Below are 26,682 nucleotides of genomic sequence, written 5' to 3' on the forward strand. Positions count from 1 at the left end.
GTTAACATTTTTAGAAGATCTCTTTCTATCAGTCTATAATATATAACTAAAGTATCGTTGTATGTAAAGTAAATAAGGTTTTTAAAATGTTTAAGAAGCTTCATTTAAAATTAAATTAAAATGCAGAGCCCCCTGGACCAGTGGCCAGGACCCGGGCAGTGTGAGTGCCACTGAAAATCAGTTTGCGTGCCGCCTTCGGCACGCGTGCCATAGGTTGCCTACCCCTGATCTAGACTGTTCTCAGTGGTACCAGATGACAGAACAAGGAGCAATGATCTCAAGTTGCAGTGTGGGAGGTCTAGGTTGGATATTAGGAAACACTATTTCACTAGGAGGGTGGTGAAGCACTGGAATGGGTTACCTAGGGAGGTGGTGGAATCTCCTTCCTTAGAGGTTTTTAAGGCCCGGCTTGACAAAGCCCTGGCTGGGATGATTTAGTTGGGGATTGGTCCTGCTTTGAGCAGGGGGTTGGACTAGATACCTCCTGAGGTCCCTTCCAACCCTGATATTCTATGATTCTATGTTCTTAATGTTTTCTCTGAATACTGTGTGGGTACCTCAGTTTCCCCTATGCATTTCTTAAGTATCTAAGTGGTGGGATCAGGGTGTGTGATTGTTGCAGAGCCCGAGAGGGCCAGGGTGATGCTGTCTGCACAGAGAATGGCCGACACTCTGTCTCCTGGCAACTGATGGCCTGGGTGCCTCCCCTGCAAGGTGCCAACTGAAGGTGTTGGAAAACAAAGAGATCAGGTGGCCTCCTGGCCCGGGGAAAGAGACAAAGGCCAGAGGAGGGGCTGGGGGGAGTTTCTGTTCGGAGCTGTCTAGGGAAACGGAGGGAGGGCTCCCTATCCCCCAAGATGGACCTGACTCAGGGGGTCCTGTTTTCTGTACCTACAAGCCCTGCTTGGGACTGTGTTCTCGTCATCTAATAAACCTTCTGTTTTACTGGCTGGCTGAGAGTCACGGTGAATCACAGGAAGTGCGGGGGGTGCAGGGCCGACTCTCCCACACTCCGTGACAACAAATGGAACCGAACCTTCACAACACATGGGCTGAGTTCTGGTTCTAGTAATGGGTGAAGGCCCTGAGAGATGTTCTTCCATTGCTTTCAATGGGCGTGGGATTGCAGACTCTAATTCCAGATTCATCCCCGTCTCCCTAATAAGAATCTGATAGCCTGAATTCTCAAAATAATCCCTCTTCCACCGTCCTTAGCTCTTTCATTCCCCACCCCATCTCCTGCAGATCCTGCTGTCCCAATCCTTCCAGATCTCCTCTTCTTTCAGACGACTGCAGCCTCTCAGGCCACAGCACACCAGCAGTGAGCAGTTCGACTGATCCGATCAGCAGTTAAATACTTCAAGATACTGATACTTTGTCATCACTAGGTTTCAGAGTCAACACCTCAGCTGGGAAGAATGCCTTTCTTACTGCTATTGTTTCTGATAATCTGTAGTCTCAATAAGCCTATGTCCTAAGGGATGGGCCGAGACCATAGTCTGTCATGCTGACTAATATTGTTCCCTTGAATGCCCCCCTCTGTCTGTATCCATCTATTGTCTCGTCTTATACTGAGGTTGGCAACTCTTTGGGACAGGCACTGTGTTTTTGTTCTGTTTGTACAGCACCTACCACTATGAGCCCCTGGGGCTCCTAGGTGCTCTGACAACACAAATAATAACTAATAATAGTAAGATGGGCTATGCAGCAAATAGAGACAAGTCAGGGGATGTCGTTACAAGTGATTTTTCTCTTCCCTGGTAACAACGTACAGTACAGATGGGACCGTAACCATGTTCTGTAATTGGATCAAAGCATTAGGTTGAGATTTTCAAAGCCAACTAGGGGATTTAGCCGCACAGCTCCAAGGGCTCGACTCTGTTTCCCTCTCTCTTTCAAATGCAGGTTCTGGAGCTGGAGTGCGTCAAGTCCCAAAGCAACGGTCTGACTTGTCAAGTGAGTGCTGGCCCTAGCTGTATGTGCTAACCTAGCTAGATTAACCCAGAGCCTCTCCGCCTCTGCGGTTATCCCATGGGACCCAGCCGCTCACCTGGATATGATAATAATGCTTTGCTCTTGCCTACTAAACCAGGGGCCGGTGCAATTTTGAGCTCCAGAGGGGCTTCATGGCACAAAGCAGGAAGGAAGGCCGCCGTCCTTCTCTCTGTGATTCTGTGGGGCCTACCCCTAGTAAATTCTAGTAAATTCTGGGCACAGCACGGACAGAAAGAGAGAAAAGAATGTTCCTTGGGGCTGTGGGGGATTGACTGAAAAGACCCCATGAGCTAACTGTGAGTAGCCTTCTGTGACCTCTAAAGGGGTGGAACATGATACCTGATGGATAGCTGAAGTGTCTTTAAGATTAAAATTAATCCTCGGGTTCACTTTGTGTTGTGACCCCCTCTTGTGGTTGGTTCATAAGAGGATAAGAGCTCACTATTGCTACCAGCTAACGGAGTTACTCCTTTAGCTCAAGTGGTAGAGGTCTGGGCTCTTAGGGTATATCTACACTACCCGCCGGATCAGCAGGCAGCGATCGATCCAGCGGGGATCAATTTATCGCGTCTAGTCTAGACACGATAAATCGACCCCCAAGCCCTCTCCCGTTGAGTCCTGTACTCAAGCGCCGTGAGAGGCGCAGGCAGAGTTGATGGGGGAGCGGCAGCAGTCGACTCGCCGCGGTGAAGACACCACGGTACGTCATTCACGTAGCTGAAGTTGCGTAACTTAGATCTATCCCCCCGCCCTCCCAGTGTAGCCCAAGGGCTTAGTGTTGAAGAGCTCAGTTTCAAGTCCCAGCGATTGAAAGGAGTTGCTCCATAAAACCTGAGCTGAGTCTCAAGCGAACCTTGCTGACAGGGAGATCTGTTCGGCGGTGACTTCTTCTCCCCAAGGGAAGGGGTAGGAGCCGCATTGCTTGAGGCTTATAAGAATAGGTTGGCGTGCTGCAGGCACAACCCCGTATGTGGACAGGGCTGCGCTGGGATGAGCCAACAGGTCTTACCTGCCTCTAATCGGTGTGATGTTATGAATGATCATATTTTGCAGCTAGACAGAGAGACTGATCTATATGGCAGATACAATAGTGATCAGCTGGATGGATGGATATCCATTGCTCATATCTCTTTGAGCACCTCTGATGAGCATTATAGGACAATTGAGTTATTATCACAAAAGAACATAAGAACGGCCAGACTGGGTCAGACCAAAGGTCCATCTAGCCCAGTATCCTGTCTACCAACAGTGGCCAATGCCAAGTGCCCCAGAGGGAATGAACAGAGCAGGGAATCATCAAATGATCCATCCCCTGTCGCTCATTCCCAGCTTTTGGCAAACAGAGGCTAATAGCCATCGATGGACCTATCCTCCATACATTTATTTAGTTTTTTTTTTTTAACTCTGTTATAGTCTTGGCTTTCACAACATCCTCTGGCAAGGAGTTCCACAGGTTGACTGTGCGTTGTGTGAAGAAATACTTCCTTTTGTTTGTTTTAAACCTGCTGCCTATTCATTTCATTGGGTGGCCCCTAGTTCTTGTGTTATGAGGAGTAAATAACGCTTCCTGATTTACTTTCTCCACACCAGTCATGATTTTATAAAAAGTTGTTATTGCTGCTTCCTATGGTTATTATGCAGGTGCTTTGGTAATTTTGCCGACTTTTGCTACTACGGTGACTATGCAGTTGCTATGGTGTTTTTTCAGTTGCTGTTATGATCAGTCTGGTGCTACGGGGACCGGATGGGTGATATGGTGATTGTACCAGTGCTGTGATGACTGGGTCATGAGTGGTTTGTCGTGTTTTTTCTAGCTGGGGGAGATGCTGAGAGAGAATGGGAACTGAAAAGAGAGGTATGTTTGCTGTAAATTACATTAACTGGCTACATTAACACTCTGTGCACCGGCTGTGTTTTCTCTCTTTCAATAGCTGGAAGAGGTGCTGGTGGAAAACCAAACATGGCAAAGTGAAGTAAGGTTTTTCTTTGGCTCACGTGGCCTTTTCTGTCTCTCCCTTACCAGACACTGTGCAGTTGTGGTGGCCACACTTCAGCAAGGAGGGGGACAAATTGGAAAGGGTTCAGGCAGCAGTGAGAAGAATGATTCAAGGTCTGGGACAGCTGCTGTAGAGTGAGAGACTCAAGGAGCTTCACCTGATTAGTTTAAGGCAGAGAAGGTTAAGAGGTGGCTTCAGTGATGAGCTGCCAAATTATTAACAACAGGTTCCCTCCTCCTCACCCCACGAGGGGGTCATGCCCCCCCCCGGGACTCCTGCCACATCCAACCCCCTTCCCTGTCCCCTGACTGCCCCTGGAACCTCTGCCCCTGACTGCCCCCCACTGCCCCATTCAACCCCTGCTCCTTCCTGACTGCCCCCCCGGGATCCTTGCCCCCATTCAATCCCCCTGTTCCCTGCCCTCTGACCGCCCCGACCCCTATCCACCCCCCCCACAACTCCCCTGCCCTCTTCCAACACCCCCTCCCTGCTCCCTGCCCCCTTACTGCGCTGCCTAGAGCCGCTCGGCTGGGGCTGGGGCTGGGCCGGAGCTGCTCGGCCGGGACCGGTGCCGCGGGGCCCGAGCCAAGCTGGGCCGGGCAGGAGTCGCTCGGCCGGGGCTGGAGGGAGCCGCTCGGCCGGAGCCGAACTGGGCCGCACCGCGCCTCCCTGGAGCCCTCCTTGCGCGTCCCTGCCCCAGTTTACCTGCCTGCTGCTTGTTTCAGGCTTCCCGCGAACATCTGATTCAAGGGAAGCAGGGGAGGGGGAGGTGGAGGGGGGCGGAGCGTTCAGGGGAGGAGGGGGAGGTGAGCTGGGGCCGGGGGTGGGGTGGACAGCTGCCAAAGCTTTTGTTAAATTTAAAAGCCCTTTTAGAACCGGTTGTCCTGGAACACCCGGTTCTAAAAGGGCTTCTAAATTTAACAACCGGTTCCTGCAAACCGGTGGGAACCACTCCAGCTAACCGGTGGGAACCACTCCAGCTAACCGGTGGGAACCACTCCAGCTCACCACTGGGTGGCTTGATCCCAGTCTCCAAGTCCCTGTGTGGGGAAGAGATCACGTCACTCGAACAGGAAAAGGTGTAACAAGAGCCATCGCTTGGAAGCTGAAGCTGGACAAATTCAGACTGGAAATAAGGTGCAATGTGTGAACAGGGATGGTAATTAACTATTGGAACACCTTCTTAAGTGGTGGATTCTCCATCACTTGGTGTCTTTAATCAAGACCAGGCATCTCTTTCTAAAAGCTCTGCTCTCGCTCACTCCGAAGTTCCAGACGTGGTGCAGGAACTGGGCAGGAAGCTGTTGTCTGTACTACACAGGAGAGCCGACTGGATGGTCATAACGGTCCCTTCTGGCCTTGACATCCGTGAATCTCTTTTCATCTCTCTGTCTCTCCTGCTTGCTCCTCTGGGGTTTGAACCAGAGCCGTTCGCCTTGCTCAAGGCAGGAGCAGTAAAAGCTCCCTAAAAGTGAGGGTGCCACCGGCATCCGAAATTTGGCCCTGCCCCCCCGCACCACCCCTTCCCCTGAGGCCCCTCCCCCACGCCACCTCTTCTCCCTGAGCTCCCCTCCTTGCACCGCCTCTTCCCTCCAGGCTCCGCTCCCACGCCACCTCTTCTCCCCGAGCCCCCTTCTTGCACCGCCTCTTCCCTCCAGGCTCCGCCCCCACACCACCTCTTCTCCCTGAGCTCCCCTCCTTGCACCACCTCTTCCCTCCAGGCTCCGCACCCATGCCACCTCTTCTCCCCAAGCCCCTTCTTGCACCGCCTCTTCCCTCCAGGCTCTGCTCCCACGCCACCTCTTCTCCCCGAGCCCCCATCTTGCACCGCCTCTTCCCTCCAGGCTCCGCCCGCACGCCACCTCTTCTCCCCGAGCCCCCTCCTTGCACCGCCTCTTCCCTCCAGGCTCCGCACCCACGCCACCTCTTCTCCCCGAGCCCCCTCCTTGCACCGTCTCTTCCCTCCAGGCTCCGCACCCACGCCACCTCTTCTCCCCGAACCCCCTCCTTGCACCGCCTCTTCCCTCCAGGCTCTGCCCGCACGCCACCTCTTCTCCCCGAGTCCCCTCCTTGCACCGCCTCTTCCCTCCAGGCTCCGCACCCACGCCACCTCTTCTCCCCGAGTCCCCTCCTTGCACCGCCTCTTCCCTCCAGGCCACTTCTTCCCCCAAGGCCCTGCAACCTGCTCCCTCCTCTCGGCTCCCTCCCCCATTACGGGTGAGCAGCTGGGACGCCTGCTGCCCATGCAAAGGACGGAGGGTGTTTCTGTAGGAACACTTAGTTCATGGCGAGCTGGGGTGTAAATCTACCCCGCGCTCTAGTGCCTGTGTGGACCCTGCTGCTACGCACTAAAAGGTCCCTAGCGCACACACGCTGCTGTATTCCCATTTCAAAATCCCTCCCGTTCGCTGCCTGTGGCACATAATAGTCTAGTCTCCTATGAGCTGCAATACTGCAGGTTAATGTCAGTGGCTGGATTTGGTGTGCAGGTGTTGGTGGCTGGGAAGTCCGGGGGGTCAGACGAGGTGCTCTGGCGGTCCCTCCTGGCCTTGAATGCCAAATCAAGCGCACTAGGGAACATTTTGGGCACGGCAGCATGGTCCATACGGACTCTTCAGGTGTGGCAGGTGACTGCGGGGGAGGTGTACACCCCAGCAGACCCAATCCTTCGGCCCTGGCACAGTGGGCCAGATCCTTAGCTGGCGTCAATCAGCGTAACTGCACTGAAGTCATCGATGGGCTGATTGACACCAGTCGAGGTGCTGGCCCAGGTGCTGTCCGGTTTCTGCCCGGAACACCTGGTCGAAAAGGGGCCCTGGTGGCGCCGGTCAGCACCGCTGACCGGGCCGTTAAAAGTCCAGACAGCTCCTAGGTGGGGGGGCTATGGGGCACCGTGCACTGCCCCTGCTTCGAGCACTGGCTCTGCATTCCCATTGGCTGTTTCCTGGCCAATGGGAGCTGCTGTGGGGGAGTGGGTGGTGCCTGTGGGCAAGACCGGTGCTTGGAGCCTCCTGGCTCCCCCTGCCTAGTTGGGGCGCACACAGCGCGGTGCCAAGACAGGTAGGGACTAGCCTGCCTTAGCCCCACTGTGCTGCTGAGCGGGAGCTGTCTGAGGTAAGCTTGCACCCCAACCCTGAGCCCCAACCCCCTGTCCTAGTCCCGAACTCCCCCAAACCCGGAGCCCCCTCCTGCACCTCAAACCCCTCATCCAGGTCCCAACCCCAGAGCCTGCACCCCCCAGCTGGAGCTCTCACCTCCCCCCCGCCCCAGCCCAGAGCCCCCTCCCACACCCTGAACCCCTCAGCCACAGCCCCACGCAAGAGCCCGCACCCCCAGCCGGCGCCCTCACCCTCACCTGCACTCCAACCTCCTGCCCCAGCCCAGTGAAAGTGAGTGAGGATGGGGGAGAGGGAACCACCAAGGGGGGGGGAATGTAGTGAGCGGGGGGGGGGGTGGCCTCAGGAAAGGGGCGGGGCAGGGCTAAGGTGTTTGGTTTTGTGCGACTAGAAAGTTGGAAACCCTGCCAAACTCCCATGTAATCTGGGCTGTATCAGGCTCCCAGAATGCCTTTATATTGTCAGTGGGTCTCAACCCGTGGCCCGGGGGCCGCTTGTGACCCAATCGGCACACAGCAGCGGCCCATGTGACATCTTCAGGGCCATACCTGTAGTCTCTATATTGTGTGGACGCGGCCCACATCACAGAGAGAGAGCTGCACATGCGCCCACACTGGTACGTAGGTTGAGAAGTTGAACCACTGCTTTAGATTGAAAGTGCAGCCCCCAAACTGCAGGCCACTGGCGTTACCAGAGGGCACTGAACAGAGGAGGGTGTTCAGGGCCGGCCTTAGCAAGAGCGGGGCCCGATTCCTGGGGGCGGGGCTTGCCGCCAGCAAGCCCCGCCCCCAGGAATCAGGCTGTGCTCCGGCCGGGGTCGCGGGGCTTGGGTGCGGGCTGGAGCCGCTGGGGTCAGGTCTGGGGGTGCTTGGCCAGAGTTGCTCGGCCGGGGCCGGGGCCGGGCAGGCGTGCTCGGCCGGGGACTGGGATGGTGCCCTGGGGCCCAAGCCAGAGCCGCTGGGGCCGCGCCTCCCCGGAGCCCTCCTCGCGCCCCCCCGCCCCAGCTTACCTGCTGCCTCCCGCCTGCCCCTGCTTCTTTTCAGACTTCCCGCGAACATCTGATTCGCGGGAAGCAGGGGGGGGAGGAGCAGGGGGCGGAGCGTTCAGGTGAGGGGAGGAGGGGGAAGTGAGCTGGGGGCGGGGGCGGGGTGGACAGCTGCGGGGCCTTCTTAGGCGCGGGGCCCGATTCATCGGCTGAATCGGCCTAAAGCCAGCCCTGAGGGTGTTAGCATGGGACTAGGGTGACCAGACAGCAAATGTGAAAAATCGGGACGGGGGTGGGGGGTAATAGGAGCCTATATAAGAAAAAGGCCCCAAAATCGGGACTGTCCCTATAAAATCGGGACATCTGGTCACCCTACATGGGACTGGCGTGCAGGGGGATTGTGCTGGGTGTGGTGAGCTTCGCAGCGCCTGTTGCAAGGAAGGGAGACATGAACGTGGCAGAGAAGGACTAGTTCTGAGATGGCCTGGAGCCATCCAATGCCCCACCTGGAGGATCTCCACCGTTCTTTTCCTGGGCTGCAGCCACACAAGGACACCAGGGCAGAGGCGGAAGCCATGCAGGGAGCTGACGCCACCCAGGAGTCGGAAGACACACGGGCCACCAGCCCTACAAGCGCCACCCCCGCTACAGGAACTGCTCAAGTCACGCCACTGCCGGCCAGCCTGCAGCCAGAGGCCACCCGAGCTGCTCAGGCCACAAGGGGCCGGGCAGGGGAAGCACGTTGGCGCGAGCTGCTTTCTGAGCTAGTGATCTGGCAGCACAGGACACAGGAAAAGGGGGTTTAACGTTGTAGCGTCAGCTCCAGCGACCTCGGTAATAATGGTGCAGTGACAGGAGAGTTAGGAAGATGGTTATTCGCACCCACTGAGACCCATTCCTCCCCCTCCCCCCCGCACACACTTGTACACACACAAATACATGCACGCACACACACACAAATGCATGCACACACAAATACATGCACACTCACACACAGGCATGCTCACATACACACATAAAACCATACACACACGAGACACATGCACACACAAAAGACACACACACTCACACACACATGCCCCCCCCCACAGAGCAACAATCATACACACACCCACATCAACATGCACACGCACACACGAGACATGCACTCACACACAGGCACGCTCACCTACACACCCAAAAACCACACAAATATATGCACACACACACATGCGCACACACAAAAAAGACACATCCACACAGACACACATGTACACACAAAAGACACACACACACTCACACACAGATATACACACATGCCCTCCCCACAGAGAAACAATCATACACACAACCACATCAGCATGCACGGATGCACAAATGCACGCACACACACACACACACATGCACGCTCTTCCCTGTCCCCACCTTAGCTCGTAAGTCCCTTGGGCAGGTTCTGTCTTTTGGTTCTGCGTTTGCAAAGCAACCGTCACAGGACTGGGGCGCCTAGGTGCTATGGTAATTAATGAATTCATCATTATTAATAATCTAACCCCCCCGCCCCATACAGCTCTCCTGAAGAGAGTTGACGTGCTGTATGGCCTGACAATGGCATTAACCAAGGGAACTGTTCGGTTGAAGAGAAGGGGGTAGGAGCCTGAGCGCTTGGGCCAGTTAAACCTAGACAGAGCTACAGAAAATGAGCTGCGGGGAGCAGGCCGGCGTAGGTGCCTGGGCGGAGGAGACAGACCAGGCAATAGTTACTGAACTAGCTAGTCTGGAGTAAGCGTGTCCACATGGGGGCGTACGCTGAGAGAACGATCCAGAATAAGCTGGAAGAGCTCGTTCCGGAAATTGCCAAGCGTAGCCAAACCCTGGCTGTGCTGGTCATACTCCGCCTTTCTTTGGCTGCCATTCCGGGAACTCAGCACACTTGGTTCCTGCCTCCCGACACATCTCAGTGGTGGGGATTATTCTAGATGGAGAAACCGAGGCACAGAAGGGCCAGGAGCTGCCCCAAGCGCCCATTGACAAGTCCATAGCAAAGCCAGGAACAGGGTTGCCAGTTCTGGATGGGGTAGGGTGACCAGATGTCCCAATTTTATAGGGACAGTCCCGATTTTTGGGTCTTTTTCTTCTATAGACACCTATTACCCCCCACCCCGTCCCGATTTTTCACACTTGCTGTCTGGTCACCCTAGGTTGGGGGGTATTCCTGGAGCTGTCAGCACATGACATACTCTTTAATTAAAGATTAATCTTTAATTCCTGGAGACTCCAGGGCAACCCTGGAGGGTTGGCACCCTTAGCCAGGAACAGCACCGAGCCCTGGAGCAGGCTTGAGGCACTTGCTGCCAGTCAGCATGAAGCGTCACGCTCAGCGTTTAACCACCATGTCCCCAGGGAGCTGCCCCGCGCTGCGGCCCCAGGGACCTGCTGGAGCCCGGCCTGTTGCTCGGACAGGGGAGAGCCCCAGAAACGATTTACGGGCTGAAGAAACCATCTGCCAGGGTGAGGCGGAAGGAGCGCGACGTGTAGCTGATCACCAAGCAGGCTGAGCACGGGGATGTGATTTCAGAAAAAATTTGGGGGGGCGGGGGGAGAAATGACTGCCTGCCGTGCATATTATGCCCTGAGTGCAGCGTGACTTGACTACAGTGTTTAAGGATCATCACAAGGAGAAAATACCAGGTCTTAGAGGGCTCTTTGGGGCTGGTTTATACTAGGAGCTGACATGGGCGTAGCTACGGCTCGCAGGGGTGTGAAAAATCAGCACCCCCGAGAGACGGAGTTACATCAGACCGAACCCCGGTATAGACCACGCAATATTCTTCCGTCGGTCCAGCTCCCACCTCTCAGGATTAACAACACCGACCGGAGAGCCCCTCCTGTTAGCGAACAGAACGTCTCCGCTGAAGCGCTCTGCCACGGTAGCATTTCAAGTGTAGGAAAGCCTCGAGGCCATTGGCAAAGGGCAGGCCAAGACCGGCCGGCTGGAAGTGAAGCCAGACACATTCACATTAGAAATAAGGCACAAATGTTTGGCTGTGAGGGTGATCAGCCATTGGAACGACTGACCCAGGGAATGGTGGATCCTCCATCTCTTCCGAGCCAGACTGGCTGCCTCTCCGGCAGATGCTTTCGGCAAACACAAGTTATTGAGCTCAAGACAGGAGTCACCGCCTGAAATTTGCTGGCCTGTGCTCTACAGGCGTCCAGGTTAGATGATCTCATGGGCCCACCTGGTCTGAAACTCTCTAAATTGCTGTATGAAAAGCAAAGCGAAAATGAAAACAAGAAAAAACAGCCCACTCTTTGGGGGAAGTAACGACGGTGCAGAACGTGTAACGGAGCAGCCAGTGCTTCAGAACCATGTTGGCGTTTTTATGCCTTACCCTGGAACAAACAGCCCCGTGAACAATTGCTAGCCAGGGGCGTTACACTGTCTGGGTCTGTCTTCACCGTAGCTATTACCCGGGTGTTGCCCCTAACCCCGCTCCCATCAGCACACAAAAGCCTCTCACACAGGTTCACTGGTGCTGTCACTCTGGGCTCGCCGGCCCGGCTGGGGCGGGTGGGTTGGAGCCTGCCAGGCTCAGCCACGCTGGTGCTGCGAGTGCTCTGATGTTGTCCCACAATTCCCCCCACATGCCCTGAAGGACAGACAAGTTCTCCCATCAACCACTGGGAAAAATCGTAGAGCGGCTCAGGTTTTTGCGGCACAAAGAGCTACAGGACGTGCCCCTCCCAAGGTCCCAGCGCCAGTGAGGACGCTACCTCGGGGAGGGCTTGCAGGGTGGCTGCTAACATCCAGGCTGGGCTAAGCCAGGTGCTGATCGCCTGGGGCCGGGCTAACTGTGCAGTAAGGGACGTGCCCTCAGAGTCAGGGAAACCACTTAGCAGGCCCCTTGCCTGATGCGTGGTGCAGCGCCTCGTTGTGATCCCCACTTTAAAATGCTGCACAAATGCTCCCCGGGCTTGTTAACGACAAGTAAACGGGGGCTTGGCACAAGCCCTGATTGGCCTCAACAGGGGCAGGGAACGACACCGAGCAGGTGAGAGCGTCCTCGAGATGGCGAAATGCCCAGTCCTGGCAGGGCGTCTCATCTCTTCTCATTAGAGTCTCATCCCAAATGTAGGAGGCATGTTGCAGACAAAGATGCAAGCACCGTCCCTGGCCCATCGCCTTACAGTATAAATAAGAACAGCATGGAGGCCTGCTGGCAGAGCAGGATGGGGAAAAGGGTCCCACCATCTCAACTCCCTGAAGGGGGGTTCCAAAGAGGCTGGAGCTCGGCTGTTCTCAGTGGTGGCAGATGACAGAACAAGAAGCAATGGTCTCAAGTTGCAGTGGGAGAGGTCTAGGTTGGATATTAGGAAACACTATTTCACTAGGAGGGTGGTGAAGCGCTGGAATGGGTTACCTAGAGAGGTGGTGAAATCTCCATCCTCAGAGGTTTTTAAGGCCTGGCTTGACAAAGCCCTGGCTGGGATGATTGAGTTGGGGTTGGTCCTGCTTTGAGCAGGGGGTTGGACTAGATACCTCCTGAGGTCCCTTCCAACCCTGATATTCTATGATTCTAGGACCAAGTGAACCGAGGCCAACCCTTGTCAGGGGTTTGTCATGCCTCTTCTTGAAAACCCCCCAGTGACGGGGATTCCACAACCTGCCTATACACACATACTCAAGCAGCATCAGTTCCCATAAACACAACCCTGGGCATGAACAGAGAACTTCCGTCTCCAGGGCTGTGCATCCCTCCCTGCCTGAGGTATGCAGAGTTCTGGATTCCTTCTCAGAGCAGTGGGTTCTCTGCTCGCTGGTCCCTTGTTTTAACTCTACGACCTATACGCCCATCCCTGTTTGTTGCTGTTTTTGTCCCCCTGTAGCTAATTGTTCTGCTGCTGCCTGCCCCCCTTTATTTACTGTGTTGGATAGAACTCCCCCTCCTCCTCCATTCCTTACAGGGATTCAATAGGCCAGCACCCCGTACCAGCTCTGGATTTACCGGGGATGAAATTCACCCCAGTCCAGCAGGCCGGCACATTCTCCAGGCATCACTCGGGACCCAGTGAGCATCAATGGCGCGTAGGCTGTTTGCAAACACTCAGCACAAGGGTGAATTACACCCTGACGCATCAAGAGCAAAGAAGATGGTACCTGATTAGATATTTCTTTGGCTGGAATTTGGTGCTGGAAAAAGCCCTCGGCACTGCCGCCCTTTCAGCACCGAGGAGTCCAGCTAGCGCCGCCCCAGAATTAGAACCAGCATCAATGGCCCCCAGAGTGTCTTTTCCATTGAGATGCGTTTAATGTGTACACATAACTTCAGTTGTGATGGAGCGCCAAGCCCTGGCTCTGCATAGTCTTGTTTGTGGTTGGATCTGTCTATAGATACCACAGCGACATAAATATTTAAGTGGACCCTTGAAGTCTGAAGACATCTGAGCGCTAATTCAATCTTTAAAGCAAAAGTTTTCGTCATCCTTGTGAAAAAAGCAAACACTGTAGAGCCAGATCTTCAGAGGGTGTAAAATACCATAAATCAAGACAGGATGTCTCTTTCTAACAGCTCTGCTCTCCCTCCTCCAGAACTGCTGGGCTCAATGCACGACCTACTGGGTTGACTTCTGGGACCTATGTGTGCAGAAGGTCACAGAGTCATAGACTCCAAGGCCAGAAGGGATCAGTGTGAGAGTCTAGTTTGACTTTCTGTATAACACAGGCCAGCGACCTGCCCCACAATAATTCCTAGAGCAGAGCTTTTAGAAAAACGTCCAGTCTTGATTTAAACATTGTCTGTGATGGAGACTCCACCACGCTCTCTGGTACACTGATCAGGTTAAAAAAAAGGGCAGTCTAGTAGTTCAATGGTTTTCAACCTTTCTTCATTTGCAGACGCTTCAAACATTTTGACTGGTGGTGCGGATCCCTTTGGAAATGAACCGGGTCCATGGACCGCAGGTTAAAAACCACTGAACTAGCTTGTCATAATGAGCCTGTCTGGCTTTAACAGCTATGTGAACCGTCAGCCGCCATGGAATGACACTAATGTACACCAGCTAAAACAGGCCCAAAGGGTTTGGTGTGAAAGCCAAGACACAGAACTATTGTGATTTAACTAGCGCCAGCACAAAGGTACAATCACTCCTTTGCTACATGGAAATGTTTGCCATGGTAAAACCACAGGGTAACTGATGCTGAAGTGGGACTTTAATCTCCCAGCACTAGGCTGAACACGGGACTTAGTGTGGCACTGAGAATGTGCTAGTTCCTCTCCCATCTTTCTTCTGTTGTGCTCAGTTTCAGTGTTGGATTGAGAATGATAGGGTCAAGTCCTGACTCCACTGCACTCAATGGCAAAACTCCTCTCGACTTCAGTGGGAGCAAGATTTCACTCCTAGAACCCGAGAATGTGTCTCATCTCTAGCCTCTCGCCAAGGTTAATCCAATCCACCACCTTTATAATGAACCATTCACCACTGGGCTTGGCGTTGGTGGCCTGAGATAGATGAGTCAGTCTAGATGATCGGGTGGTTCCGTCTGGCCTGAAACTCTCTACCTCTATGATCATTGTATTTAGGATCCATGTCTTATGTCCCTCAATAGCCCCATGTGTTTTATTTCTCTAGATTACCAGGCAGACTGGAGGCCTGACCCAAAAGCCCACTGGAATCAATGAGGGTCTTCCACTGATTTCAGTGGTCTTTGGCTCTGGTTCCGTAGTGCACGGTTCTTAGGGAACAGTTTGATGTCTGAAGAAGATTCACAGAACTAACATGAGAGGTCACCACAAACCATCCCCCTAGCGGTGAAACAGGAGAGGGGGTTGTGTGTTGTTGTGGTGTGTGTGTGTGTGTGTAAGGGCCCCTCTGAATGTTCCTGGGAGGTGGGTGGGTGGCTGTGTTGCATGAGCATCCAGTGGTATATGTAGCCTCATCATGACGGAACATAAAGATATGGGGTCAAAATCAGTAGCTTCTACTGACAATAGCCATTGAATTACACTGAAGAAGACAGGATGATTCTGGATGCGCCGCCCCCTGCAGAACATGACAGAACCTTAATCACGTGTGGCACGTCAACTTGCTCTTACCGTCAGATCCTGGCTCACTGCTCTGGGAAAGACAAGACCCATGCGGTCCTCCCAAAGGGTCAGTGATGTCTTTATGCTTGTGTGCATGCTAGGCCCTTTCCGGAGGATGGAGAGTGGGGACCGCAGAGAAGCAACGCGTTTACTCACCTACAGCTGGGAATAGAGATGCAATCTCACTAGCTTATCATGAGCCCTTTCACCTATAGGTCGCTGGTTTGAATCTGTCCTCTGCCAGCTATCGCCAGAAATTGTTGGCAGCCTACAAGAAAGGAGCATGGCTGGTCTCTCTCCAGTTCCCACACTGAACCGGTGTCCGTTCCACAAAGACCACCTTCCCAATGGGCACGACTCAGCCATGGGCCCACCTCACTCCGATTACTCATCAGAGTCACGGCCCTGATTTCAAAAACACAGGAGCGACATGAAGGCGAATCAGGCACCTTGTGGCAGGCCCAGAAGAGAGGCCACGGATGGACCGGGCCATAAAGACAAACTTATACCCCTGGAGTTAGCTGATGTTCCCTCTGACCATGCAGGATAGAGACCAGCCGAGACCACATTGCGCTCAGCTGGAGCAGAGACCGTGGCTAAGGCTGACCTGAGACAGACAGTCCAGGCCTTAATAAAGTGAGCGGTACAAAGGGCGTGGTGTCTTTCTGCACGGCTCTTTCACGGGGCTGCCAGCTCCTTTCAGCACAGCGACTATGGAAGGGTCCATGAGGTTGTTTCCAGGCTGCCTGGCCACTGACCAGCCATGCTGTGGCACTGCCCTCCTTTGGGCGGGCACGGGATCCCACGGCAAGAATGAAAGCAGCGTGGCAGCTGTGTTGCAAGCCGGTGAATGGCAGTACCGTGGCACGTAATGCTATTAACCTGGGCACCTAATACAGCCGCTTAGTGTGTGTGAGCGTGTCTCCCCCTAGTGGCTGACCACCGCGTTTATAGCAGCTTGCTACTTAACCAGGTCATTGACTTACACCTTTAGCTGAAGCAACTCTGGTATCTTTATATATGTGGGCACGCCTAGCTATAAAAGAATAGCGCAAGGTCGGACATTACTGGGCTTAAATAAACTGATGCAGCCTCTGCACCCACCAGGTGTAATGAGTAAGGAATCTCCCTCAGCAATGGCTTCGCTTGCATCGGCTTTTGTGACCGGCGCCTCCCCGCGGGCCCCAGTCATCTGCCGTCCGCTTTCCACGTAATGCAATGTGGGGAAGTCGAGAAGAGTAAAAAGACATTTATTTCTCTACTAAAATGTTTGAGGGCGCACAGGCTGGGGCTGGTCCGCTGGCTTGCTAAGCTAAACAGTAGAATACGTCGCTCTCCGGCCAGCCTAAGCGCAGTTGCTCCTCGTCGTATATACCTCGGAGTCTTTCCGAGCCGCGGCACTGGTCTCATAGTCCAGTCCTACGAGCCCGCGGCAAGATGCTGAGTCTCAGGTGCTGTTAAAATACCCATGTATATCACAGGGCTGGAGAAAGGAGAAGGGGGGGATAGGGATAATGGCTTTGCAGCCTTAACTTTGGTCTAGAAGCGAGAGCAAGAGACAGACAAGGAAGGAGGGGGAAGGCTACAGGAAGTGCTAATATTACCCAGGACGGTGGGGCACCCGGGAGAGGAGTAGCAGCAGATCAGAAGACGACAGTCTCGGCAGTGAGCCCGGAGGCAAAAGGCAGACGCTCAGTCACCCTGGAGCAGGCGGCTGGGCTAAGGATATACGGGTGGTTGCTGCAGCATGTCTCAGTGTGTCCCTCTCCCTCGGCACAGCCCCCTCCCGGTGGGATAATCTGGCTTCCCGCTGGTGGCTTGTCCTTGAGGTCACTGCGGGAGGCACTTCACTCCAGCGTCCTCGGCGTGGCCGCAGTTGCTCTTCCCCCAGCTGGAGAAGGTGCACTGAAACAGACTGTCCTCTGTGCCTTTGCAGGCGACGTCGTCCATCCAGATCCGCCCTATACCTGGGGAAACATTGGGACAGCGACATTAGCTGCAATGCCAGGCTGCCTCCAGGGGGCGGCCCGCTTCAGTAACCGCCTGGTCTTATCCCGGGATAATGCTTAAACCTTCAAACCCAGCAGCTTTCCTGCAGCAGCATCACATCACTGGCCTGCAAAGATCGTGTCACCCACCACTGATAGGCAGCCACCTCTGAGATACCGCTGCAGAGGGGAGAATTGGCAGGTTTGCTTCTTTCTGATGTACTAAGAGAGCCTGGACGGCCTTTTCAAAACCTTTTTCCTGCTTCCTCTTTAATTCAAGAAGAGCAGGAATGTCCAGAATGGGTTTGTTGGAGGGCTAGCTGACAGCCACAGGCAGGTCTAGATAGTACTTAACCCTGCCTCGCAAGGCCTCCGTGTTTGTCATTCTGTTTGCAATGCCCCATGACCCCCACAAGAGAGACTGAGAAGGAGCCATCTCGCCCTGAGCCCCAGCTTCTCCCAGAGCTGGCGGGGCGGGAGTCCTACGCGCAGACTGCACAGCCCTGAGAGCTGGCAAGTCCGACCCAGGGCCGGCTCTAGGCACCAGCAAAACAAGCTGGTGCTTGGGACGGCACATTTTTAGGGGCGGCATGGCCGGCGCCAGAATGCTGCCCCTAAAAATGTGCCCCGGCCGCCCTAGCTCACCTCCGCTGCTGCTGCCACGGCGCGCGAATCAGGTGATTCGCGCGCCGCTACTCGCCCTCCCTCCCAGGCTCTCAAACCTGGGAGGGAGGGGAAGACTCCGAGTGGCCATGGCGCGGGCGCCGCTTCTCCCCTTCCCTCCCTCCCTCCTAGGCTTGAGAGCCTGGTTGGAGGAGGCAGGGCTGGGGATTTGGGGAAGGGGCGGAGTTGAGGCCGGGTAATTAAAGAAGGGGGGGGGGCGGCCAAAATTGTTTTTGCTTTGGGTGGCAAAAATCCTAGAGCCGGCCCTGGTCCGACCAGCCCGTGAGCATGGGCCAAGGGGGCGCTGGCTGCAGGGGAGGGGTGCTGAGGGCACGGCCATGGCGACGGAGGACGGTCTGGTCTTATAGGGAACGTCTACACAGCAAGTGGCAGCGAGCCTCCAAACCTGGCTCAACAGACCGAGGCCCATGCTCCTGTGCTAAAAATAGCTGCAGAGACTGTGCTTTGAAGTTGCAATTTGGGTGGGAGCTCGGGCTGTGAGGCCTAGGAAGGGGCGGGCTTCAGAGCCCACGACACATCCCAAACCACGACATCTGTTAAAGAAGTATGGGCTGGATGAATGGACTGTAAGGTGGATAGAAAGCTGGCTAGATCGTCGGGCTCAATGGGTAGTGATCAATGGCTCCATGTCCAGTTGGCAGCCGGTATCAAGCGGAGTGCCCCAAGGGTCGGTCTTGGGGCTGTTTTTGTTCACTATCTTCATTAATGATCTGGAGGATGGCGTGGACTGCACTCTCAGTACGTTTGCAGATGACACTAAACTGGGAAGAGTGGTAGATACGCTGGAGGGTAGGGATAGGATACAGAGGGACCTAGACAAATTAGAGGACTGGGCCAAAAGAAATCTGATGAGGTTCAACAAGGACAAGTGCAGAGTCCTGCACTTAGGACATAAAAATCCCATGCACTGCTACAGACTAGGGACCAAGTGGTTAGCCAGCAGTTCTGCAGAAAAGTACCTAGCGGTTACAGTGGACGAGAAGCTGGATATGAGTTGACAGTGTTGCCAAGAAGGCTAACGGCATTCTGGGCTGTATAAGTAGGGGCATTGCCAGCAGATCGAGGGACGTGATTGTTCCCCTTTATGTGACATTGGTGAGGCCTCATCTGGAGTACTGTGTCCAGTTTTGGGCCCCACACTACAAGAAGGATGTGAAAATTGGAAAGAGTCCAGCGGAGGGCAACAAAAATTATTAGGGGGCTGGAGCACATGACTTATGAGGAGAGGCTGAGGGAACTGGGGTTATTTAGTCCGCAGAAGAGAAGAATGAGGGGGGATTTGATAGCTGCTTTCAGCTACTTGAAAGGGGGTTCCAAAGAGGATGGATCAGACTGTTCTCAGTGGTACCAGATGACAGAACAAGGAGTAATAGTCTCAAGTTGCAGTGGGGGGCGGGGGCGGGCAGGGGTTAGGTTGGATATTAGGAAAAACTTTTTCACTAGGAAGGTGGGAAGCACTGGAATGGATTACCTAGGGAGGTGGTGGAATCTCCTTCCTTAGAGGTTTTTACGATCAGGCTTGAGAAAGCCCTGGTTGGGATGATTGAGTTGGGGTTGGTCCTGCTTTGAGCAGGGGGTTGGACTAGAACCTCCTGAGGTCCCTTCCAACCCTGATATTCTATGATTCTATGATGTGGAGTCCCCAGCAGTCTAAAAAGGCTCTCCCTTGACGGACAGCACCGGGGACCTGGTGTTGGGACCATCTCCTGTCCACCCCTGGAGAGGAATCCATTGAACCAAAGTGGTTTGATAATGTCAAAACATTTCGCTGCCGTCAGGTTCGTTTGGACTTGGTCGTTCCATCTATTCTTTTTTTACTTTTATATGAGAGTATCATATGAACTTTAATAGTATTAGCTGCTAGGGTGTATGTTATGTTGGATATGATCGTATACTGTTTCAATGTTCTCAGGATGCAATGTCTTGATGTTTCTGAAACTGACAGTCCACTTCGTGAAGAATTCGGACATTTCAATTTTTCATCCCAACTCAAAAGAAATTTTTTTTCCCAAATGTCTGGATTTCCCAGGGGAGTGAAAATCCATTGCCCGTCCAGTTCTGCTAAAGAGTCAGACCCAGATTCACCCTGACGGCACAGAAAGGCACAAAGCCCGGTCTGGCACATTGCTTCCTGGCGGATACCCCCCAAGGGACCAGCTCCATCTGCCAGGAATCCAGGCTATGTCTTTCCTCGTTGTGATTGGCTCCTGCTGTCTTTGTTCTTCTTGTAGATTTACCTCTCCCCTTTTAAGTGTGTTTCTACTCAGAAAAGTGACAGTGATGCTATATGCATCCGAAGAAGTGGGCTGTAGCCCACGAAAGCTTATGCTCTAATAAATTTGTTAGTCTCTAAGGTGCCACAAGTCCTCCTGTTCTTCTTTTAGTGACCCTCTTCTTACTCAGCAGATCTGCTTCCCAGGTGCGTTCAAGGTCAGACCTCCTGACTCAAGCTGAGCAGTACTTTATCAGCGAGTCACCCCATTCAGAGGCGCCGACTCTGTGGGTGCTCCGGGGCTGGAGCACCCACGGTGAAAAATCGGTGGGGCAGCTCCCTGCCCCCCTCCCCCCCCCGGCCCAGCTCATCTCTGCCTCTGCTCTGCCTCCACTTCCGCGGCCCGCTTCTCCCCCTAGCTCCCAGCGCTTTGCGGCGGCAAGCACTGGGGGTGGGGGGAAGGAGGGGGAACGTGGCGCGCTTGGGGAAGATGTGGGGTAGGGGCAGGGATTTGGGGAAGGTGTCCAATGGGGCAGGGAGGGGGCGGAGTTGGGGTGGGGACTTTGGGGAAAGGGTTGGAATGGGGGCAGGGCAGGGACGGGAGGGGGCGGGGCAGGGGTGGAGTTGGGGCAGGGCCAGGGGCAGGGGGGTGGTTGAGCACCCACTGGCGCCCGGAAAAGTTGGCGCCTATGATCCCATTGATTGCAGGGGGCAGTAAGGTTCCCAGACTTTGGCTCAGGCCATAAGGGACTACTCTAAGTGAGTAAGGGTAGCAGAATCAGGCCCTCAGTGCTAAGCTTTTACTCTGTTTTATGCCCACTCGCCCTGCAGAAGAGCAAGCCGCAGTCTTTCCTGGCTCGCGCGTCATCAAGCGACTTGTTAACTGAGTCCTTAAACCCAGGGTTGTGAGTTCAATCCTTGAGGGGGCCACTTAGGGATCTGGGGCAAAATTAGTACTTGGTCCTGCTAGTGAAGGCAGGGGGCTGGACTCAATGACCTTTCAAGGTCCCTTCCAGTTCTAGGAGATGGGATATCTCCATTAATTTCCAATTTCCTAATTGCGGACTCTTTCCAGCCGGAAAGACCCAGCTTGACTCACAGATCCCAGGCCGCGTTTGCAGGGCTGGCGGTGAACAGGTCTGTACTTGGAAATGGAGCAGGTCTGATCTGGGGAACATGGAGACGCCAGAAAGAGGGGCCCCTCCGATGCCATCTCCATAGAGTCACTTAACAGAGGAGAAACACACATCAAGGAAGGTAAATTCAGCCACCTCGGCAGAGGGACGCTGCCTCTTTAAGTGGCAAGTACGGTCTCTCACAACGCAGGCTGTTCAAGCCGAACGCGCCAAGTCACGAAATGTTTGGACGGCCTCAGTGGGGTATTTCCTAGAATTAGGGGCCGGGATGCGACTTGTTCTTTTATTAAACCGGATCGGGGGAAACTTCCTCTGCTGTCTTTGCCATTGTTTGATTCTCCCCCCCAAGAGGGAAGGGCAGCTGATAAAACCCCTTCTACGAAAGGAAATGGACAGCGTTAATGGGAGAGATGAGTTAGTTTTGGCCAAGAAATCACTGCTGGGCTGAAACAACAGATGGCTAGCGAGCGAGCTGGCCTTCCGCGCCGCATGGGATTCGGGGCTTTACGATCGCGTCAAGAGGAAAAATTCCCTACGTGCCACAATAAATCACCATGAGTTTTGCCAGATGTTCGGGATTAGCTCCCCGCAGCTCGATTTGATAAATGGCGATAGGCTGGGGCGCTTTGCTAGGGGGAAGCTGCAGGTGTGTGTGTGTGGGGGGGGGGAAAGGACAGCAAAAGCAAGATGAATTGAGGTCCAATGGCATGCGTGCGTACTCCTGTGCTCTCATCCTATGACTTGTTCTGTCGCCTTGCATAGGTCCCAGGTGTTTTGATGGGAGTCAGATGTCAATACCTTTCTTCCCTGTAAAATGGGGATAATATTATTTACCTCCCTCCCCAGGGTGTTCCAGGGGTTGGCGAAATCCTGCCGTCTTCTGCTGGCTTAGTGCATGGGATACTTTCTGTGTTCTCCCTCCATTTGCCGCGCCCTCACAAATAAAGAGACACGGGCCTGAGGCTGGAGAGAGTTACTGACGGAAGGAATCCAGAGGCACTTTTCAGTTTCCTAAGTGGATAATTTTTTAGTGTCCTTTATTTTGGGCCTTTGGCACAGACCTGCATTTAGGCCTGGGTCGGTTGGAAGCGATGACCGGGGGCCGGACATACCCTTCATGGGTCAAACCTTCAACTTCTAAAGTCGGTGGAAAGACTTCCACTGACTTCAGTGAGCTTTGGATCCAGGCGGGGGCCAGACCTCAGGCTGTGGAAAACAAACCCAGAGCTCTCAGTATTAGAATCATAGAATCATAGAATATCAGGGTTGGAAGGGACCTCAGGAGGTCATCTAGTCCAACCCCCTGCTCAAAGCAGGACCAATCCCCAATTTGATCCTTCTTCAGGCTCCAGCTAAGATCAAGGCCCCTTGTGCTAGCTGCTGCAACCCTTCCCACCCCCCCGTGCGCCCCAAGTGAAGGCAGTCCTTGCCCTAAATGGTTTACAATCTAAATAGGCATGGTAGAAAGTGATGCGCCCAAGGTCATAAAACAGGTCAGTGGCAGAGGCAGGAAAGGAGGCCGTGTCTTGGGAGGTCCATCCCAGTGCTCTACCCACTGGGCCACGCTGCCTCTCTGTGTACTTTCCCCTCCGTTTCACCTCATTTGTTTCAGTGTCTGCTGAAAGCACCGCAGGCCAAGCACTCCCTGCAATCTAACTTCCCACGTCAGCTGGGGGGCTTAACAGCTAACCGGCTCTCGGATCTCACTCTGGCCAAAACACCGACACAGGAGACAGCCGCGTGGCTGGCTCCCTCCAAACCAGGGCTTTGCGTTCACCAGCGGGCGAGCCCCAGCTGTTTGTTGTTCCTGGTGGAAACCATTTCACGGCCTTTGTCTGTGCCAGGCCAGACGCACGCTCGACTGGTCAAGAGACGGGGCGCCAGCCAGGAAGCAAGACGATCTGGAGCTGCACACCTGTGTGTCTGTGTGTGTGTGCGCGTTATGGGGCTGTGCATAAGGGGCAGCTGTGTCTATACAGGGTTGTGTTTATGGGAACTGATGGTGCTTGAGTATGTGTGTATAGGCAGGTTGTAGAATCCCCATCACTGGACGGTTTTTAAGAAGAGGCATCTCGGGGGTGGTCTGGGTTCACTCGGTGCTGCCTCAGTCCTTTCCAGGTCTGTGGTATTAGGAGCAGAGTCTGTGTGTAGATGGGGTTGTGTTGGTGGGTCCGAGGGTAACTGTGTATATGGGCTGTGTGTGTGTTGGGGGAATTTGTGTAGTGGTGCAGAAGGTGTCATGTTTGGAGTGGATGTGGGAGTACGGGGCTTGTATGCCTAGCAGCATAAGCATTAGCGCTGCTTGTGGGAGAGGAAGCGTGGCCCACTGGTTAGGGCACCAGCTGGGAACCTAGGTTCAATTCCTGTTGTGCCTCAGTTTCTCCACCCATCCAACATGGATAATAGCACTGCCCTGGCTCACAGGGGTGGGTGGGGCTGAAGGGCCCCTGCGCTGAGCTGTGGGAGAGTTGGATAAAATGGGATGTGGGTCAAAACCACCCCAGGCCTGAGTTTTGTGATTCACTGGCAAAGCGTTGCAAACTTAAACTGCCCTCTGGTTTTGCCCATCTCTGGAGCGGTGGTTTAGGGATCCAGAAATGAGTATTTCAGGATTTCCTTCTGACTATATTCTGCTTCTGCTCCAGATGAATGGGCAGGGTTTGTGGCTGGGTCTCCATGTATGGTAAAGGCTCTGAGAACATATGAATCCTATGAGCAGTAGGCTCTAGGTGGTTAGGCCTGACCACTCTATGGCAGAAGGTGGTGATTTTCAGAGGCGTCCGTGGGAGTTTGGGAGCCCACGTGCACTGACGGATATTCAATTGGAGGCAGGCACCCACCTCCTCTGGTATCCACTGAAAATCCCAGTGCAAACGTCCCTGAAGCCACAGCAGCACAACGGAGACCATCTGAACATCGACACATCAGTCCATAGGGGGCTGATCTCAAATCAAGAGCTCCCGCAAGAAACCTGGTCAATTACACACCAGTCCAGCCAGGGCAGGCCACTGAGAGCTGGTGCCAGGCTCACTAATATTTCCTCTCCAAAACCGATTGATTTATTGGGTGCTAAGCAGGGGGGTACATGTGGCTCGTTCCTGCTAACGATCTATGTTGTTTTATAGATCTGAGCTGGAGGTTTCGGTGACAAAGGCTGGGAAGCAAGAAGGGGAAGCAGCAGCCAGTCTCGGCTTTCAGAGCTGGGAACGTCTCAGACGCCCAATCCCCAGAGCACTTTTTCCAGGGCAGAGGTTTTGGACAGGCAGGGTTAGGGTGTATGCGTGAGAGAAAAGCAAGGGCTGGGCTGGAGAAGAGCCAGGGATCTGTTTTCACACAATCCTTCAGGCAAACGTCAAAATATTTGCAGACACCCAGGGCCTGGGGTGAGGAAGGAGCGGGAGCCAACCCAAAACGACAACAGTTCAGACCACCAGAGCATCCTCTGTCCCTCTGGCACGGGAGCCGCCAATGCTCGGCAGGGTTTATTTGGAGACAGGTTTGGTTTATTTTCTCCGCCACTTCTCCGTGCATTTCCTCCTGTGACTGGGAGATCTTGGATGGCACATGGCCTCCCAGCTCGGGCATAGCAAAGCAAAGTAGCCTCGGGACCGAATGGCTCAGGAGATGGGGGGGTTAGGCTGCCACTGGGAATCTGGAGTGACTGAACATTGGGCTGTCTCGTGGCCTCTGCGTGGTGAGCGAAGGAGCACAGTCCTGGACAGCTCATAAGCCCCGCTGTCAGTGGCAGCCTCGGTAGAGAAGCCAAGGGCTGAATGGGCCATGGAGATCAAACTCCCCTTAGCGGTGGTGGCTGCCGGTCAGGGTGAGGCACGCTGGCAGGGCCCGGTAGCTGCCCCCGGCCTCTAGCTGAGGGGAGGAAGCCCCCATGCTGGGCAGCGGTCAGTTCGCCATCTTACCTTGCCCGAACTTGGCCATCCTGTACACCTCCTCGGCGCCTCGGAAACCCAGCATCCTGCAGGCCACGTCCCCGTCCTTTTTGTCCCAGCTGTCGTCGCACACCGTCCCCCAGTGCCGGTCGTGGAACACCTCCACCCGCCCCTCGTGGGGGACGGAGCCGTTCACCAGCCGGATCAGCCCCTGCTCGGCGGTGGCTGTAGGGAGGAGAGACGCAGAGCAAATGGTGAGCGTCTCCTTCGGGGCCATCCCTCCCTACAGAGAGTGCCAGGAGCCCGTCCTTTCAGCCCCCTCCAGCTTACAGCGCCTGTAGTACCAAGTACATTGTCTGGCACAGCCTTCACTGGGGACCAGAGCCTGCTCCTATCAACTGGATCCTTCTCCCACTCAACTCAATGGCCGTGACCTCCGCGGTGCATCCGTCCGGCTCTATGTCATCAATCAAGAGTGGAATGTCGGCTCCACTGAAGTCAAAGGCAGAACTTCCAACCACTTTAATGGGGTCAGGATTTCACCCCTTGCAGGTCTTTTCCCTTCTCTGATCCCCCCTCTCCCTCTCTCTGGCTCCTTTCCTCTCCCATTCCCATTGGATATGACCTTCCTTCTCTTTCGGGAGGGGGGAAGCCTGGGTCAACTGCAACCTATTTGGACAGGGAAAGATTGAGGAACACAGCAGAGAAATCAGGCCAAAGGGGAAACAGTCTTAAGCAAAACCTCCCGTAGCACTAAGTTAAGTTGACATAAACACCCCCCGAATCCCATTATCTGGGGTTAGAAATTAATTGGATCTGATGACAGAAAAGAGGCTGTAGCCGGCTGGATTCACTCTGTGACTCTCATGTGCATTCGATTCTGAGGATGCAATTAGTGGGCCCCGGAAAGAAGGAAAGGGAGATTGTTTTCTTTCCTTTTAAATCACAGCTGGTTAGTTTTTTTTCATTTGAAACCTTCTTTTTTTCCATGTAGACAGCTTTGTCAAAATGGAAATGCTGACGGCGTTGGGGGGTTTTGCTGAAAAAGGGATTTCTTTTTTTTAAAAGTCATTTTTCAGCCAAAACCAATTTCAGATTCCAAAAGTTTTCAGTAAGACCGGACAATTTTGCCCAACTGGCCTACTTATTTTGGTTTTTCTGTCACGAGAAACCCCTGAAAAATATGCAAAAAAAAAAAAAAATGTTCAATTTTCCAAAACCAATTTTTGTTCAGTTTCCAAGTTTTCAATGAAAACCTGGGGAAAAAATGTAGAAACACTTAGATGAAAGCCCTGGGGAGTATTTAGTTTTCATCTATTTTTTTCAAAGGAAAACAGTTCCCAGCCCGCTCTAATCTGCCTGGTACACAATCCTCACGCACGCAATGTCTCCCTCATGTGGCCGGGCCACATAGAGGTTACTGAACTGGCCAATCACTTTGCACTAACGCAGCTGGCTCCGTTAGCTCTGGTATTAAAGACGTGTGATTTTCGATCCAGAGATCCTAGGTTGAATCCTTAATGCAGATCACCCATGCAAGGGCGTTGTGTGAAACTGCCACATTTCCATTAATGTAAACGTCATAGGCCAATGATACTCAAACCTCAGTGGTTCAGGA

At 53.9% G+C, this 26,682-nt stretch overlaps 1 protein-coding gene across 1 annotated transcript in view; it reads right to left on the minus strand.

Moving 5' to 3' along the window:
* Window positions 1-16,391: 16,391 nt before the first annotated feature.
* The window catches only part of SCARA5 (scavenger receptor class A member 5), a 152,515-nt gene continuing 142,224 nt past the window's right edge, over window positions 16,392-26,682 (minus strand). The window contains exons 8-9 of the mRNA XM_005284098.4: window positions 25,095-25,289; window positions 16,392-17,124 (exon numbers count right to left, since the gene is read on the minus strand). Of these exons, the coding sequence (XP_005284155.2) occupies window positions 16,988-17,124; window positions 25,095-25,289 (332 nt within the window). The 3' untranslated portion in view covers window positions 16,392-16,987. The remainder of the gene's footprint in view (window positions 17,125-25,094; window positions 25,290-26,682) is intronic.

This window comes from Chrysemys picta, chromosome 3 (assembly GCF_011386835.1).
Source record: "Chrysemys picta bellii isolate R12L10 chromosome 3, ASM1138683v2, whole genome shotgun sequence".
Classification (NCBI taxonomy): Eukaryota; Metazoa; Chordata; order Testudines; family Emydidae; genus Chrysemys; species Chrysemys picta.